The sequence below is a fragment of the Drosophila ficusphila genome, unplaced genomic scaffold (genome assembly GCF_018152265.1).
Source record: "Drosophila ficusphila isolate 14025-0441.05 unplaced genomic scaffold, ASM1815226v1 contig_791, whole genome shotgun sequence".
NCBI classification, from domain to species: Eukaryota; Metazoa; Arthropoda; class Insecta; order Diptera; family Drosophilidae; genus Drosophila; species Drosophila ficusphila.
Window position 1 is genome coordinate 6,261,950 of NW_025064737.1, and position 15,943 is coordinate 6,277,892.

The following is a 15,943-nucleotide window of genomic DNA, read 5'->3' on the forward strand; positions in this document are numbered from 1 at the left end:
ATCAGGAACTGATATTTGGACTTTAATTTGTTGGTCTATCGCTTTCCCATTCGAAAAGAACTTGAGCTTGAATGAGCTCTCCTGCTTGAATTCCCTCACTTTGTTTTTAAATTGAACAGCAGCCCTTCCCCCCTTCTAATTGCTTGTTTACGTCGTTCTCCAGCGCAGAGCCGAATTTGTAGCTGTTTTGCTTGTCTCAGAAGGGAAAAAAGTGGGGGAAAACAGAGTGGAAATTTGCATGAAACAGCAGCAGCAACCCCGATTTAAGTCCTGCAACGTGCGTTGCGATAAATCAAAAATCTGCTGCCAAGGCAGAAGCGAGTTACCCTAACCACGGTGGCTTTATACGTTCAGATGCGAACAAGGGAAATGCATTGGCCATGCAAACACTGCTGATTGTGTAAACAGCTTTGAGGAGCAGACAGAAGACAGAATGGCAAAGGGGAGAAGGGAGGGGGAAAGGGGAAAAGGGGGTGTTACTTTCTGCACAACAATGAAATTGAATTTCAATGCCATCTTCCTTATTGTTGTCAGCCTCGGCAATAATTGTTCGAGCTCTCAGCACGTCTCCATGTGCGGTGCATATACTTGAGGCAGCCTGCCTGCCACACAGTGGTCCTCACTGTATTCCACGCTATTTGCCATCGATTGCATCTTTTTACCAGACCCCCAACAAACAACACGAAGAACAGTGGCATCCTGCAAACCATTATCGCCGAAAGCACAGGACTGCTGTTCCCAATTCCCATTTGCAGTTGCCGTTGCCGTTGCCATTGCCGTTGCATTTGGCATACGTGTAAATCGTAAATTTCCGTCCGCAAAACGAATGGTAACCGGACAGCGGTGGCGATGGAGCAACCTAAAAGAGGAGTCCGAGTCCGGAAAGGAGCCACGTACCCAGCTTCTGTCCCGGGCAGAGGGCAATAGCTCATTTTGGACAGCGACGGCGGCAGCAGAAAACAAAAGTCACTTCCTCGGTAATGGAATAAATATCCGTGAGGACCATCTTTCGGTGCCCGCGCGCACATATAGCGACTGTCCAACATTTTGCGGCTATTTATGGAACGGACTTTACGGTTGGCAATTGAATCCGTAGGTGCGGAGACGGAATGCTTTGTTGGGAGATTTATTTTCGTCGGAGATAAAATTTTCATTTCAGTGGCGTTTTTGTGGTAAATTCTCTTGAATTTTAATAATAATTTAAGGAAAGTATTCTGAGAAAAATTATAAAATTATATTTAAACCCATTTACATAATAAATACAAATAAATCAATTTTGGATACATATTTAAAATTTATTTAAGGACAAAAACTAGCAACTAGCTTGCAAATCTTTTTATAAAAACTTTACTTGTTCTCTTGAATTGTAATAATAACTTAAGAAAAGTGTTTTGGGAGAAATTCAAATAATATTAAAAGTCATTTGCATATTAAATATAAATTAAATCTATTTAGGATACATATTTGAAAACTATTAAAGGACAAAAACTAGCAACTAGCTTGCAAATCGTTTTATAAAAACTTTACTTGTTTGTCAATTTTACCGATGAGCGACAGATGAAGCTTACTTGAGAGCAGAATTCTAGAGCATATTCCTCAGAACCTTGCTTGATTTCTTTCGTAGATACTTGGCTAAATGGAAATTGAAGTTGAATGGTTCGAATTTCGCTTACTGATTTCCCAGAAATTGTTATTCAAAAATCCAATTTTGCTGCATCAATGCTCAAGCAATTCCCAGCTCATCGCCGTCGTTTTTGTATATTTTGCATATTTGTCACATTGAAGATGACCAGCTGTGGGTCGGTGAAATTCGCAGCTCCACCTGCTTACCTGTGCTCACTTTTCACTCCGGTTCGATTGGGCCAAGAAGGAAATGCGAGACATGAAAGCTTTTGTGACACTGCACCCAGTGATGCGGATGCTGGAGTGGATGTCGCCCGTCTTTTATTGTCGTCGGTGTATAATTTTCACACTCCTGGCGCGGATGCGAATGCGGATGCGAATATCAAGAATAACAAGGATGGCTGTTTGTGCTACTGTTTAGACCTCCGGCGGTTTTGCCACCCCATCACGGCTGAATTGATTGCACTGAGCTTTGGCTCCCCATTTTTTTGTCATCCCTGCATTTTGCCTTCGCTCCTCTCAGCATTTTGATTATGTTGCAGCACTTTTGCATCATAATACTCATAAATATTTATGAGGCAAGTTGTCTAAACATGAAACCGGACGTAAAATATCGCTTGCACAATCTCTCCTTTTTCATGCATTTAAAGCAAAGCCAATATCAAATACAATCAGGCAAAATGTCTGGGCCGAAGCTTAGGCAAATGAAGGCGGATGATATGTGGTCGGAATTGAAATGAGAAATGAAAATATAAAATCACTTTGGCCGCAAAGAGCTATCGATTGCCGGTAAAATACTAACTGTTTTAATATGCGGAAAGTCAGTTTGTTCACCAAAAAACTGTCGAAATAAATTGAAAACATTGGCCAGCAAAATATTCTAACGATATCAATTTGCCTTCAATGTGTGCAAACAAAAAGATATAAAGAGAGGGAAAAAACAGATTATTTGGCACTTTGTTTTAGTTTGAATGCCCCCAAGAAATATTCGATTTTTTGCTGATAAAATATGTTTTGATTTGCAGACATTTAGTTGGCAGTTAGTTTTCCCAATGGTACGAAGTTTTTCAAACCAGTATGACAATTTGATTAGTTCGGAATAAGTTTAATTTTTTTTTCTGTTTTCGGTCGGCCGCAAAACTTTGCGACAGGTTTGATGAAAAATTTTGTGGGAAATTCCATGCAGTTTTAATGACTAGCTTGTGAAAAACTTTACCAATGGTGATTCCTCTGATCGAGTCAATTATTTAGGAAAATGTTTGCCACCCAATGGTTTATTTAAATTAAAAAAAGGGTTAACCAACATAGCTGGCTATTTATTAGATGCATTTATATATTTGGTTATAATTATGATTAAATAGTGTTATTATGCTGAGCAATAATAAGCTTTAAAATTGTGTTACATGGCGTATGCGCATTGCCAGAAAACATTGCATACTTTCAGGAGTGAATAAATCTTTTAAGTCCGCACAATTCACGCATAATGTGAGCTGAGACAAGTGATGCATTTAAACATAACACGCAACAGCATGCTGAAGTCTCAACATTTCTGAGACTTCTCGCCGACTTCTCAGTTTTGTTTAGCTCAACTCTTAGCCGGGTTTCGGGGATTGTCGGAAACTTGTCTTCACTTTTGACTTGTTCTTTGTGCGATGGCTGCAGTGACGGCAACTACAACAAATGACTCATTTTCCATGCACTTCATTCTACTGTTGCCGGCTTTTCTAGCGAAAGTTTCCGGCAGTCGTCCCAAAACCAAAAAACTCCGCCGAGGGGGAGGATAAGCAATCAAACTCGTTTCCCCTTCTGAGTTTCTGATATATACACCCGTTGTTTTGCATTTCATATAGCCTTGATATTTATCATAAATTTCACTGCGCAATGGTATTGCTTTGATGCGGCTTCCGCTGGCTTCCTCCCTTTCTTATATCTCCGGCAATCGCCTTGATTCATAAATTATTTCATATTTCATTTCCTCTGCGTAATGCAACAAAAAAGCAATGCTTAAAAAAATAAGTGCACTGGTTGGGGAGCACTGGGAAATAGTGGCAGTGTACACGCAAATACACACAGAAACACTGTTCGCTCTCACAGAACGACTGTATTTCAGTCTGTGCCCCACGGCGGTGCAATAAAATGTCTGCTTTTGCTGATTTTGTCTGCTCTTGTCCAAGCACTGGCCAAAGTAAACGTAATATTAATAACTCCAACTGCAACTCAAATTTCCCTCTTCAGTCAGCCCTTACATGTTTGCATGGCAAAAATGAAAGTAATCAACCAACGGCATGTTGCGAAAAATTATATTAAAAATTACAAAACGGAATCACATCATCTAAATACCTTAAATGGTATAAACTCACGTTTAATTTGATGAATTATACAATTTTTTTCTTCTGATTTTTAGATACACAAAAAAAATAAGTTGACAAACCGTTCATTTACGATTATATGCATGTTATTTATCAAGTTGTTAATCGCATTGTTTTGTAATTTTGTGAGCGGGTTTTTAATGAAAGGTTAATTGATAGTTACCTTTGCTTTCTCTGCTATTATTTACTAACCGTATGAATAAACGAAATTGCTTCCTTGTCATGCTACTTGGTTTATTTATTTTTCGTTGGCTTTAAATTTTTAGTGTTCATGTTTTGAATTGAATGAAAATCCATTTTTAAAATCACTAAAAAAGATTTGCATAAGTAAAAAGTCAAAATATTCAAAAGCAACGATACACCTCAAAGTATGAACTTATTATTTAAAATTCAGATAACACCTTATTAAATGCAGTTGTATTACACGTTCGCAAAGTGGCATTTTAATAAAATAATAGCAAGTTTTATATTGTCAGCAGGGTTATCGATTGTGGGAAAAAACTTTTGAAATACAGTAAATTAATTAGTTCAGGTTACAATTCAATTCAATTAATCGGTGTTGGTATTTACTGCTAATATTTATTGTGATTTTATTCTCTTGTATCAATTTACTCTTTTATTTTAACACCAGATTTGCAGTAGAACCAGAAATCAGAGTAGCAAACTCCTCCTTTTGTCCTGGCAAACCAATAGGCATTCTGTACATTTTGGGAAACATATTTAGGCCTGCCAGTTGGCATGAAAAACCATATTTCATAGGTGGGATTGTAGGAGAGCACCAAAACATCAGAGCTAATAGGAACGTGACAATAATATTAAGATAATCGCATTCGGAATATGGTGAAAGCTTACCTTTGCTGGCTGGCTGGCAGCAGCAGGATAATTGCAATTACTATTGTGGCCCACTTCATGTCGTAGATGTCGGACTGACTGATTGCGAATGTGAGTTATTTGTGTTTCCACCTGCTATTATTTACGAGCCACTCGAGGTTATCGCCGCACTGTTGAATGCGATATGGTGGTGTGAAGTCGGAATGGCAGCTACTAAAAACAAAAAACGAAAGTTGCATGCAATGCCAAGCCAAAACGGAATAGAAATGAATTAAAGCACACCTCCGGGTTGCCAGCATGTTTTGGCCTAAAGTGAAGGATACCCCCAGCAAAAAACTAAGTGTGATTTTAAACTTTTTTTTGTTGGCTTTTTGTATTTGCTTGTAGGGTGTGTTGCAGTCGTGTAAGCCAAGGGCGGCTATCTAGTCACCTGTTTTACAGTTTGTTTTTTATCTGGCCCTTTTGTTGGACAAGAGGCCAAATTGATTATACACTACGAATAAACACATTATGAGCGTAGTACAGCAACAAAAGTCCGGAATTGGGTAAATAAACAAACAAAAAAAAAAACGGGAGCAAGTCAAATAATGGCCAGGAGAAAAACCACGTGCTATATATAGTGTGTATTTCTGTGTGCTGTATATGAATGGGCAAACAATTGAGCCAAAACCAACAAGAAACCAAACAATAACATCTACTGCAATCGTAGACAAAAGCAGGCACGTTTTGCAAATTTTTGTACAGGCAAATATGTGAATATTTATCTGTCCGACAGTCACACCCACAAAGGTATCTCCGCCCATAAAGAAAGTCAAGTGAGATAGTTCTTTGTCCGGTTTATTATTTGCAACGAAGTTTTCCTTCCCTTTCAAGGTATTTTGCTAGTCAGTCCGTGCAGTCGCATTCGTTTTAGTTTTAAAGCTGCCAGAAGATGGTTTACTTTCTAGGACAATGAGCTGTCATTCGTAATGATTTGGTGCGGCCTTGCATGCAATGGCATAATAAGCCAAGCGAACAGCTCAGCTCCACTCCGCCCCACTTTGTGCATTTCGTGCGGCAGTCAACACTCATACGCCTCGTTGCACGGGTTGCTGCACGACTCGCTTCATTGTTGTGGCATATTGTTTCACATTTTGTAGCCGCCTATCCACAGGCAACAGGCAACTGTGCAGGCAAAATAAAAATATCACAAAATTGGTGTAGAATAAAGTTAAACCTATAAACTACAAATAATTTCTTCCTCCAGACTTAGTTTTTACCTGTTGTCTACAGTGTGCAATTAAGATATAAATTTAGTACAGTCTCTCTCTATGGAGTCTATATAAGCTTGTTTGTTTATTTGCAAAATCTATAAACAAAGCTGAAGAGAATAATAGTAATAATGATTTAATAGAAATCATTTAGAAATATAATTTTGGTTTTGCGAATTTTAAGACAGCCTTTGTATTTATTTCCTTACTAGAAATAATTTACATTATTTGCTTCACAAAGAACAAAGATATAAAATATTTTTACAAATATTAGAATTTAATTAAAGAAACAAAACATTTAAACTCTTACAAATTCCGAGATATGCCCTTAAATCCTTTTCGTAACTACTGATTTGTATTCACCAAAGTCAAAGTATTCTCTGAGTGCAACTACAACGGAGATCTAGAATATCGCAGCCAGTGCACATATGGTAAAACGTACAAACGTGGCCGGAATGTGCCCGGTCCGACCACTGACACGACTCCGGCGTGGAGTTTTGAGATGCCAGACGGAGTGGAATGTGTTGGGCCAGCAACTGCCGAAAATAGTTGCATATAAAGTGCTTCGAATTTAATTAAATTATAATTGGACACTGTGTGCAGCTGATGGCCAGACAATGTGTAGTTTAGTTTTCAGTTTCAATTACAAACAAAATCCCAATTAAGTTACGTTGTGGTGTCCGGTTATGACAGTCCGGCAGACTCTTCGGAGTCGGTTTCCGGAAACGCTATACTGGCATTTGGATAATACGTTAAGTGCTTCGCCCGACTTCACGACAATAATAACAACAAAAGGAGGAAAAACAGATTCCCAAGGGGCACAAAACGCTTAGCAGATTAGCCAGGGCATTCTTTCCCATTTTGATTAAAGTGCGAACGGTTACCAACAAAACAGAGCTGGCCAGGGACAATGGCCGAAAGCCAAATCAAATCAGCTGCAAACACGAAACAAAACGGACCAGAACCGGGAACAAAATAAAAGCATACGAACAAACAGCAAAGGAGAAATAATGTTGATGGAAAAAATAAAAAAGGACAAATCCGATGTTTTTCCTTTTCTTTGGTTTTTTTTTTTTGTTTGACATTTCAATCAGCATTTTTCAGGCGAATCACACATAAACACAAACACATAAAAGAAAACGTTAAGGAAATCGCATTATGGGAAAACATTTGACCATTTTTCATGTCCTGCCAAAACAAATGTCATACGAAAATTGAATTGTGGCAAAAAGATGACAGTGCCAGAATGCGCAGTAAATGTTCAAAGTTGAAATATCCGAATTAAATTCTGTATACCCGGCGTATGAGTAATTTGATTGAGAAAGCAGTTTTTTCACAGCGTGTCTGCGACAGATGAGCAGCGAAAAAATTAAATAATATTGTTAGTCAATAAAAAAGAGAAACAGAGTTTAATTACAGGTTGCGGTCGCGTGAATGTCAAAGCTGTTATACGTGCATTATTCCTTGTGTTCTGTTCATCCATTTTGCCTTAAATTAATTCTTTTCACTTTTCCTGTTCCAATTTAATATTTAAATTTGACTGACGAACCATAGCTTATTTGCCAGTCTCGGATCTTTAATGCTCGGGAATAACCTATGATTAAGGGACTTCCGTTTAAAGCCGTATGAAAATCCATACCTGGCATCTCCGGAAGTAAATGAAAAATGACCAAAGTCCGCGGAAATGCTTAGCCTGCAACCCCCAGCCCGTAAATGTCGGGGAAAAAATGGGCTTTCATTTAAATTTACGCGCCAACTTGAGCACAATAAAAGCAAATGTGAAACAGTTGCCCCGCAACGAACAGCAGCGCCAGCGAGGAAAATGTAAAGTCCAAAAGTCCACTTAACAAGAAAATTGTTTCCATGAGCGCTTTTTTTTCTCTCTGCCCTATGCATTAAAACCATTTTCATGCCCTCGCTTATTATTAGCTTTGGCAGCGTGTGGGTGAAGGTAACGCCATACAAAATACTTTGCACATTTTTATGACCGTGACAGTGCGACCAAGGAGCCCACAGAAAACTGCTGGCTCCTCCTGGTTCTCGTCGGCGTTCTCCTTCAGTTTTTCCCATTTCCCGAATGCCCGCCACCTCCATTATGTCACACTCCTCACCCACACCGGGGAAACCCAAACAATTTCCCCCAGAGTTTATGAGCGTGAAAAAATGTTTACTGGTTAGAGCTTCATGTTTTTTGTTCCGCTTTTTTTTTACGAAATAAAGTCACTGTTTTATGTTGCAGGAAAAAAGGTAATTAAAATGTTTTTTTGTTTTGTTTTTTGTAGACCAAAACGAAGCATGTCACGAGAAGATAAAGTTCTTTATTTTTTAGTTGCAAAGTTTGCAGTTCTTCTAGGCAACATAAAATTACGGATCAGGGTACTGCGAAATGTTAAGTTAGGAGGTACTTTTCATCTCTCCCTTGAATTCAAAAAATGTTTGTAATGTCACCTTTTGGCCAATGGAAATAACTCAGGAAATGGTCACTGAATGCAGCTATTTCGAATTTCATAACTCAATGCCAAGGTGAAAAGTGTAAAAACAAAAATAGGGGCATTGATTTTGTTCTTATCATTCGTTTCAAGCCATTTCACTTCGTTTACTCCGGTCGAAGCCGTCAACGAAAATGAAGCCGGAGTCCAAGACTGATTTCGTTTGCGGTCTGTGTTTCAATTTCGGGATGGGATGGGATTGGGTTCGGTTGGGATTTGGGTCTTTCCTTTCGCATTAGACATCATCAAGGTCCCCCGTTCGAATGCCGCCCGTTCACCGCATCCTCATCAGTTGCGCTTCATTGTGTTTTATTCGTTGCCGCTGTTATCGCATGTTAACACTTCATGGCAAATCCCAGGCAGCCCGCCAGTTCGTCCGTCCGTCGGTCCGTCCGATGTCCTTTCCCATCATCATTGGAATGACCTTTCGTTTTGGGGCGTGTATAGCATGTAGGACTGTGTGAATGCGGCACACGCTTAGTTAGTTTCTGCCAGACGCTTTGCGTGCAAAATGTCAAAATACATTTTACTCGGATTTATGGTCACTGGTCGTCGCCACCAACTTCTTCCTCTCCGCATCCCCACTCGTATATGCTTGTGGGATTTGAGCTTGTCTTTGGCTATTTTTGGGGATTTACACGCTTATCACACACACACACATGCTCCGGTCGAAATGAAAATATTATGCTACATTTCATTAAAGGAGCACTCACACACTCGCCAGCTCTTAGAACACATCCCTATATCCTGCATCCTTGAATGCTTTACAGCCACTTAAAATAGATTAGCTTTCAACGTTTCGGGCCCTTAGGCAAACAAAACGACTGAAAAAAGGCGAAACGAATGGAGGAAATAATAAATAGCACCGCCATAATTCATTTTAGTTTCTTGTGGCCATCGTCCGCAGATGTAATAGAAAAGCCATTGAAAACATAAGCAACTGTCAATGATTTAACGCCCGAAATCTGAAATCAGAAATAGTTATACGTGACGGGTCTCGGAGATGGCAAGTTCGGAGACCCTGACAAAACGACACTTTGACAAATGGGATGGCAAGCATTTGAAAGCCAACAACTTCTCAATCATGTTGGGCAGAATCCAAAAAAGGTGCGTCATAACAGGCATCCTAAGAGGATACTTGATTTTCGAAGGGAATCAATTTATTTCCCTTTTCAAGCTGGGAATCCTTCAGTCTTAGCGATTATGGCCCCAAGCTCTTGGCCAAAGTGAGTCCTACTAAAAGGGATCTGCTCACTTGATAGCCAATCCAAACGCGTTCATATTTCATTTCATTTGCCATGGCTTCCTCAGAGTTATAGCATCATTTGCCCTTCCGAGGCCTTCGTCATCTCGCATCATCGTCTGCGAAAGGCCAAACTAAAAATGCGCCTTCGCTCCATGTGGCCCCATCATCGCAATCTGTGTCCTGCTGTTGCCGCAGCTTCCACAGCTATTATTGTGCCACCAACTTTTCTGTTGCTGAGCGCCAGGGCGGCCCACAAAAAAAGGGCAAAAATATTAGCCTCTGCCTCTCAATCGCTCGGCTAAGGAAAAACCTTAGAAAAATAAAAACCAAGAAAAGGGGTCAGTGGTGGGTCGGCAAAAAAAAAAAAAGAAAATATAAAATGGTTTATTTATGCAAATTGTCAATGGTTTTTGCTCTTCACAAGATAGACGAGCCGAGAGGCCCGACCGCTTTTAGCCGAATTGCCTGCCAACTGAGTGGCGACGCCGTTGACAGACCGTTTTCATAGCTCCAGCATTCCCAGGATTCCCCTCAGCTAAACCTTTAATTGAAATGTATTTCAATGAGCTGAAGTTGCTGGGGTTATTGTCCACAGGACCAAGTCAAACAAGTGGCCTCGACAAGAGCAAATGAGCAGCGCACAAAAGCAGGCCTTAAAATATTTACATTGCCCGCTAATAGCGTGACTTGGCCTAAACCCACACACACACCCACACTCGCACAAACAATGAGAAGGGGCTTTGGCATGCCAAAACTTCATAAACCATGCGATGCGAGCCATTGTAATGCCCGCAATCTACACAATTTTCATTGTAAATTTCACCAGCCACCGCAATTTCAGCTGAATATTTGTTTAAATGATAATCAAATGCAGAACCCTACCCTCATTTATCACCTACGCGTCTGTGCGATTCTGGCTAGCCAGTTTGGGTAATATTTTTTACCATTTACCATTTTCCGTTTTTCAAACCCCAGACAGCGGTGGTCAGAGGTCAGAGTACAGCTTTATCTACACCGTAAAAGGGCTTTGGATTTTCTGTTTACCTCCGCTGGCCCAAATGACAGTTTCAATAGCCCTTTGGCGGGACACTTTCTATATCTGTCGGCGGATATGTGCATGTCCGAGTGCCTGTTGACCACTGGAACGGCCGGCCATCGTCGGAGCGGATGCCCCTTAACATTTATATCTAACCAATGACAGTCTGAACTATTAAAAGCAGCAAAATGCGGTTTTTGAGAGGAATCAGGAAAAAGTTGTTGAAAATACTTGGAGACTATTTCTGGTTGTGTAACTATTATTTAAATTTGAAAACTTCAAAGAATAAAATTAAAAAGCAAAGCAAGTTGGTTGAATATCATTTATTGATTTGTTTATACAAATTGTTTTCAAAACTCCAGAAACCGCCCTCTTAAACCATTGCTAATCGTTTTAGCCAAACAATTCGTTTTGCTAATGACTCTGAATGCTTTTGTTTTCAAAACGCGGCTTGCGTTTCACACATTGTCCATGTTTGATCGCCAAACAACTTTGTTGCTTTTGCAGCTATTTCTGCTGCTCAATGGTTGCGCTTCTGACCCGCAAAGTGAACGTGGGTAAGCGGAAAAATGGTGGCCAAAACAAGTTAAGAATCGCCGCTCCTTTTATACTCGCTTTGTCAGCTTGCGGGGAGAATGAGGAGCGAGCCTGTTTGCCGTGCACCGAGCCTAGATGTTCATATCCGTACATCAATGAACCGCTCTGCGTTTTCCTCAAGAGATGCAAACTGGGATGTGGCTGCAAGTTCGGATACATCCGGCACGATATCGACAACCGATGTGTGCCTGCCATAGGGTGTAAACGGTTAAGGCCAATTCCGCAACTGCCAATTCCATTTCAGCAAAGTGTCGTTCTCAGGAATTTTAATATAAGTAAAAGTAATACAACAAATTAAGGTAAAATAGTATTGCAGCCTGTGTTTTGCTTCATCAGAGAGTGGCATGTTATAATTTGCTAACTTAATAATTATTTGTCGAGTGTAATATTCTTATTAACGCCCTATGAATATCTGCAAGGAATAAGCGATGGATTGTAAATAACTTGAGTAAAAATGATTCCAAGTTTCCATGGGACTTAAATTTATTAAAGACGCGTTTACACTAAATAAAAGATAAAATAAATTGTAGAATATTTCGGTTTATATCCGCTGACCTGCTTCTTCCGCATTTTTGTCTTCGTCAATTTCCATGCGACAGGATTTTTACGGCCCTGTTTGTGCTTCGTTTCCATTGCCGATTCAACCACTTGGTTGCAGCTCTCTTTCTTTTTATGACAACAACGCGATATTGTGTCTTGGGAATTCTATGTTTTTAGCAGCGAAAGTTTTATTGTTGATTTTTGCGGTGCTCGAGATTTACGACGCTGTCGGTGTCCTGACCCCATTTCAGGGGGAACTTCGCTCTTGTTTGGTTTTTGTGGCCGCCGCCAGTTCATAAAGCATACAATCTTAAATCTCTGCTCTCAGATTTTTCTTCTTCTAGCACATAAATATTAATTTAGCCGCAGTTACTTTCGCTCTTTTTACGTTCTTTTCACTTGCTTTCTGGTTTCTGGCTTTTGATATGTGACATTTGTTTGCTTGCACTTTACTTTATGAATGGAAATTATTGCTCGACATTTTTATTTTTCAGCTTGGTTTTATTGCCGCCTGTCGTTAACTTTTATGAATGTAATCAGCAGCAAAGTGATTGCCAACTTTCATAAATAGAACAAAAGCTATTGACATTTTATGAAGTCAACCTTTACGGTTGCCTGAATTTCTCATATGTATAAGTGATGGTAAATAATTTAACCGGGGAAGTCCCCAAAGAGTGAAAAATACAATGTATTTATTGGATCACTAGCAAATCAATTGCGTAAGTGTAATCACATTTTAAATACGCACTCAAACTAAATATTGTAATCTTTTAACTAGGGAATTACACTGCCATTTGTGTTCTATTTCAATTTACGCTCTTTTGGATAACTATGAAAATGGACTTCCGATGAATGTTTGTTCATGTCATGCCAATCAATTATTTAGCATATTTTATAAATTTCTATTGGCTCACAATTTGATCCCAAAAGAGCACGGAAAACGTTTTGCATTTCCGCTAAGCTGAATTAAACGTTAATACTTCCGCTATGTGTGCGCTGTGTCCAAATGCGCATAAATTTCTAACAAATTTAGCACAAAATGGTTATTATTATATTATTTCGGAAGACTGGCGATGGGCTTTCGAGCGGATTTTAATGGGAAGGCATAAAAGCAATTAAACCCCAGGCAAAGTGCTCACACGATGGCAGACACAAAACTGTTATTATTATTATTTTTTTGTGGCGGCTGTGGGCCTTTTGGACGGCTTCCATTTAAGTTTCGTTGGCGCAGCACCGAAATAAAATTAAATTACCCATTAGTGGTAGATTTTTGTCTCATTTTTTTGCGGCACAAAATTGTATTTAATGCGTTTTAACGTGGTGCTCCATATAAATTTATTATGTTTTAATTTATTGCCTGTTATTAAGCTCCCATTGTCGCTCTTTTCCATATTGCCTCACTCTGGTTTTGTTGTTAAAATATTGTGATTCGCTGGACAAAGAAAGAGGAGTAAGTCCTGTTTTTTAAGAGCTCATTTGAAGTGCTGGTAACTATCTTAAGCCACTAAACAACTTGACAACAATATATATCAGAAACAAATAAATCGAACTCGAGCCACAAAGGGGATTACGGTAAAGAGCCCTTGGACAAGACTCCGGCTAAAGCGCCGGGTCCGCTTTCCTTGTCCCTTTTCCCTCTATAATCGACTTGGTCCGCTGTGGTGCCCACAATAAATTCAAAACTTTTCACCCCCAGGGCAGCACACCTCTTTGGTTGAGCGTTTTTTCTTCTCATCTCTCGCTTTTCTGGCCATTTAAATGGTGAACTTTTATGGAAACAAGCTTACACGCATTCTTGCTTCCACAAATACACACATACACAGAAACACAATTTGGTGGGGCAAGGACTGGAAGATAAGGAGGCAAGGACCAAGGACCATGGAAACCCACGGAGCTCTTAATTCCTTATGGCCAACAACAATTCCGCCCGCCTGCCAATTGTTTAATGAGCTGAGTTTTCCTCGGTTGTTTTCTCCATTTTTCTTGTTGCGTGTTCTGCTCATTTCGGTTTCACTAAGCAGCGGAAATTGTCAGATAAGAGAATTTCACAAAAGTTGCTCATTTTAATCGAGAAACTTTTGTCTAGTTTGATTGCCAAGAACTATGTATCCAGGCCGTTCGCTTGTCAATGTGTAGGAGTTTCGACTTGTGGACAGCTGGGCTCTGCTTTTATCTTTTGTTGAGGCCTGGCTGTCGGGAAAATTGACAAATAATGATAACAACAAGGAGGAGCTGCTGGGGCCAAACTTGTTCTAATTATAAACTTCTAAATGCAAATAGTTGGCTGTCTAAAACGGTTCAAATATTTCTGCAGATATAAATTTTATAGCAGCTGTGGGTGACAAAAGCAGAAAAAAGTTTACTTTGTCTGACTTATGAATCTATTTTGAATGTATACAACCGAAAATTTTATTCATTTCTTTTCTAAAAAACAAAAATAGATGTGATTTTAAGCTTCAAGGGTTTGTTAGTTGGTTGTAAAGTTATTCTACCTTAAATAAAATTATTTATTTTATAAATTATGAAATAAATAAATTTTTAATAAAACAATCAAAGAACTTGAAAGTACTGAGTATGTAATATTCATAATAATAATTAGAAGTGCAAGTATATATGCACTATTCACCTTTTAAAAAACATCTACAGTCGACAGTTTAATAAAAATATTGTACTGTATTTTACTATAAACCTTATAAGAATAGATATCCAACCATAAACCAATACATTCAAAAACCCATAAGGTTTTCCCACCTCGAAATCCTCCCTTTACTTTGATCCTTTCGCATTTCGAACAGCCTTAAAATATGCCACAAAATATTCACTGGCCTTCAAGTTATGTGTGTTTCCATGCCACCTCCATCAATACTATGCCAGGCGAATATAAAATTCCTTCAAACAGCTCATATTCAATTTAATTGTTGTGAGTGCAATGAAAAGGGGATTATCCGTTGTTCGATATTAATAAGCCTTGAGTGCGTGCCATAAATAAAAGTGCACATTCTGCCAAGCAAAAAGAGTGATATCGACAAAGAAAAAACGGCGGAGTGAATGGAAAAATTTCACAAGCCTTCACTCTGCGTTAAATGAAGTTGTGAGTTGATGGAGGACCCACCTGCGTGGAACCAAAAATATGCATTTAATCCTGATGTGCATTTAATTAATGCGTAAAATAAACACTCCCGCACATGCACATTTTTCAGCCAATAAATTTACTTGAAGGCCTTGGGCGGTAGTAAAAATTAAAGGTGAAACTGTGTAAAACATTTTTGAACTCTGTTCTGTGCAGAGTGCATCGCTTAAAATGGACTTACTTCGTGTATATTGAAGTCGACGTGGAGGGCTTAACTTAATGTGCGTTGCACCATCGATATTGGTTCGCTTTCAGCTCCATGTAATATTAAATGTTTTCTCTCCTCTTTAACCGCAGGTATGCGCCCTATCCAAACGCGCCGTGATATTGCAGTCTTCGGATATCCTCGCCTATAATGAGCTCCCACTCCACCAGGCCAATAGCATTAATGGTAATGCGAACGGCAATGGCAACGGCAACAATGTGGGCGGCATTACGGCCATGGCCTCGAAATCCTCCGCCCCGCAGAACATCATCGCCAATGCAGGGCTGAGCTATGAGGATGTGCTCAACGACGACTTCCAGTTCGACATGGATGGCCATGACGTGATGGTCTTCCTGCACATCCAGAAGACGGGCGGCACCTCCTTCGGTCGCCATCTGGTCAGGGATCTCGATCTGAAGGTGAGCCAGCTACCTCATAAAATAATTCTTATTTTATAAATCCTTATATATTTCATAAATTTATCTAAGTTTTTATTCTTACTTTTAAAAATAAACTTTGAAACTGGGATACAGCGATCAGAATATTTTTTACTCCAAATAACATAAATTAACAACAATTTATAAGAAACCTTTGCTTTGACAAATCAAAATATCAATGAAAAATTGC

The 15,943-nt window shown here is 39.3% G+C and overlaps 3 protein-coding genes across 3 annotated transcripts in view; 2 read left to right on the top strand and 1 right to left on the bottom strand.

Moving 5' to 3' along the window:
• LOC108101071 (heparan-sulfate 6-O-sulfotransferase 2) overlaps positions 1 to 15,943 on the top strand; it is an 83,032-nt gene that overhangs the window by 56,648 nt on the left and 10,441 nt on the right. The window contains exon 3 of the mRNA XM_017205263.2: positions 15,409 to 15,735. Within this exon, the coding sequence (XP_017060752.1) occupies positions 15,409 to 15,735 (327 nt within the window). The remainder of the gene's footprint in view (positions 1 to 15,408; positions 15,736 to 15,943) is intronic.
• Positions 4,558 to 4,975, bottom strand: LOC108101073. The gene is given in 1 exon segment (XM_043209226.1): positions 4,558 to 4,975. A coding segment is annotated over 1 exon segment (303 nt). The 5' UTR covers positions 4,904 to 4,975; the 3' UTR covers positions 4,558 to 4,600.
• Positions 11,309 to 11,927, top strand: LOC108101072. Its single transcript, XM_043209225.1, has 2 exons — positions 11,309 to 11,397; positions 11,468 to 11,927. The coding sequence occupies exons 1-2, from the start codon at positions 11,316 to 11,318 to the stop codon at positions 11,737 to 11,739; spliced, it is 354 nt and encodes a 117-aa protein (XP_043065160.1). The 5' UTR covers positions 11,309 to 11,315; the 3' UTR covers positions 11,740 to 11,927.

Excerpts from the sequence above, each read along its gene's own strand:
- LOC108101072 (XM_043209225.1), top strand. The coding sequence starts at position 11,316 with ATGTTTGATCGCCAAACAACTTTGTTGCTTTTGCAGCTATTTCTGCTG. Across the intron at positions 11,398-11,467 it reads TTCTGACCCGCAAAGTGAAC|CTTGCGGGGAGAATGAGGAG; the intron begins GTGGGTAAGCGG and ends TCGCTTTGTCAG.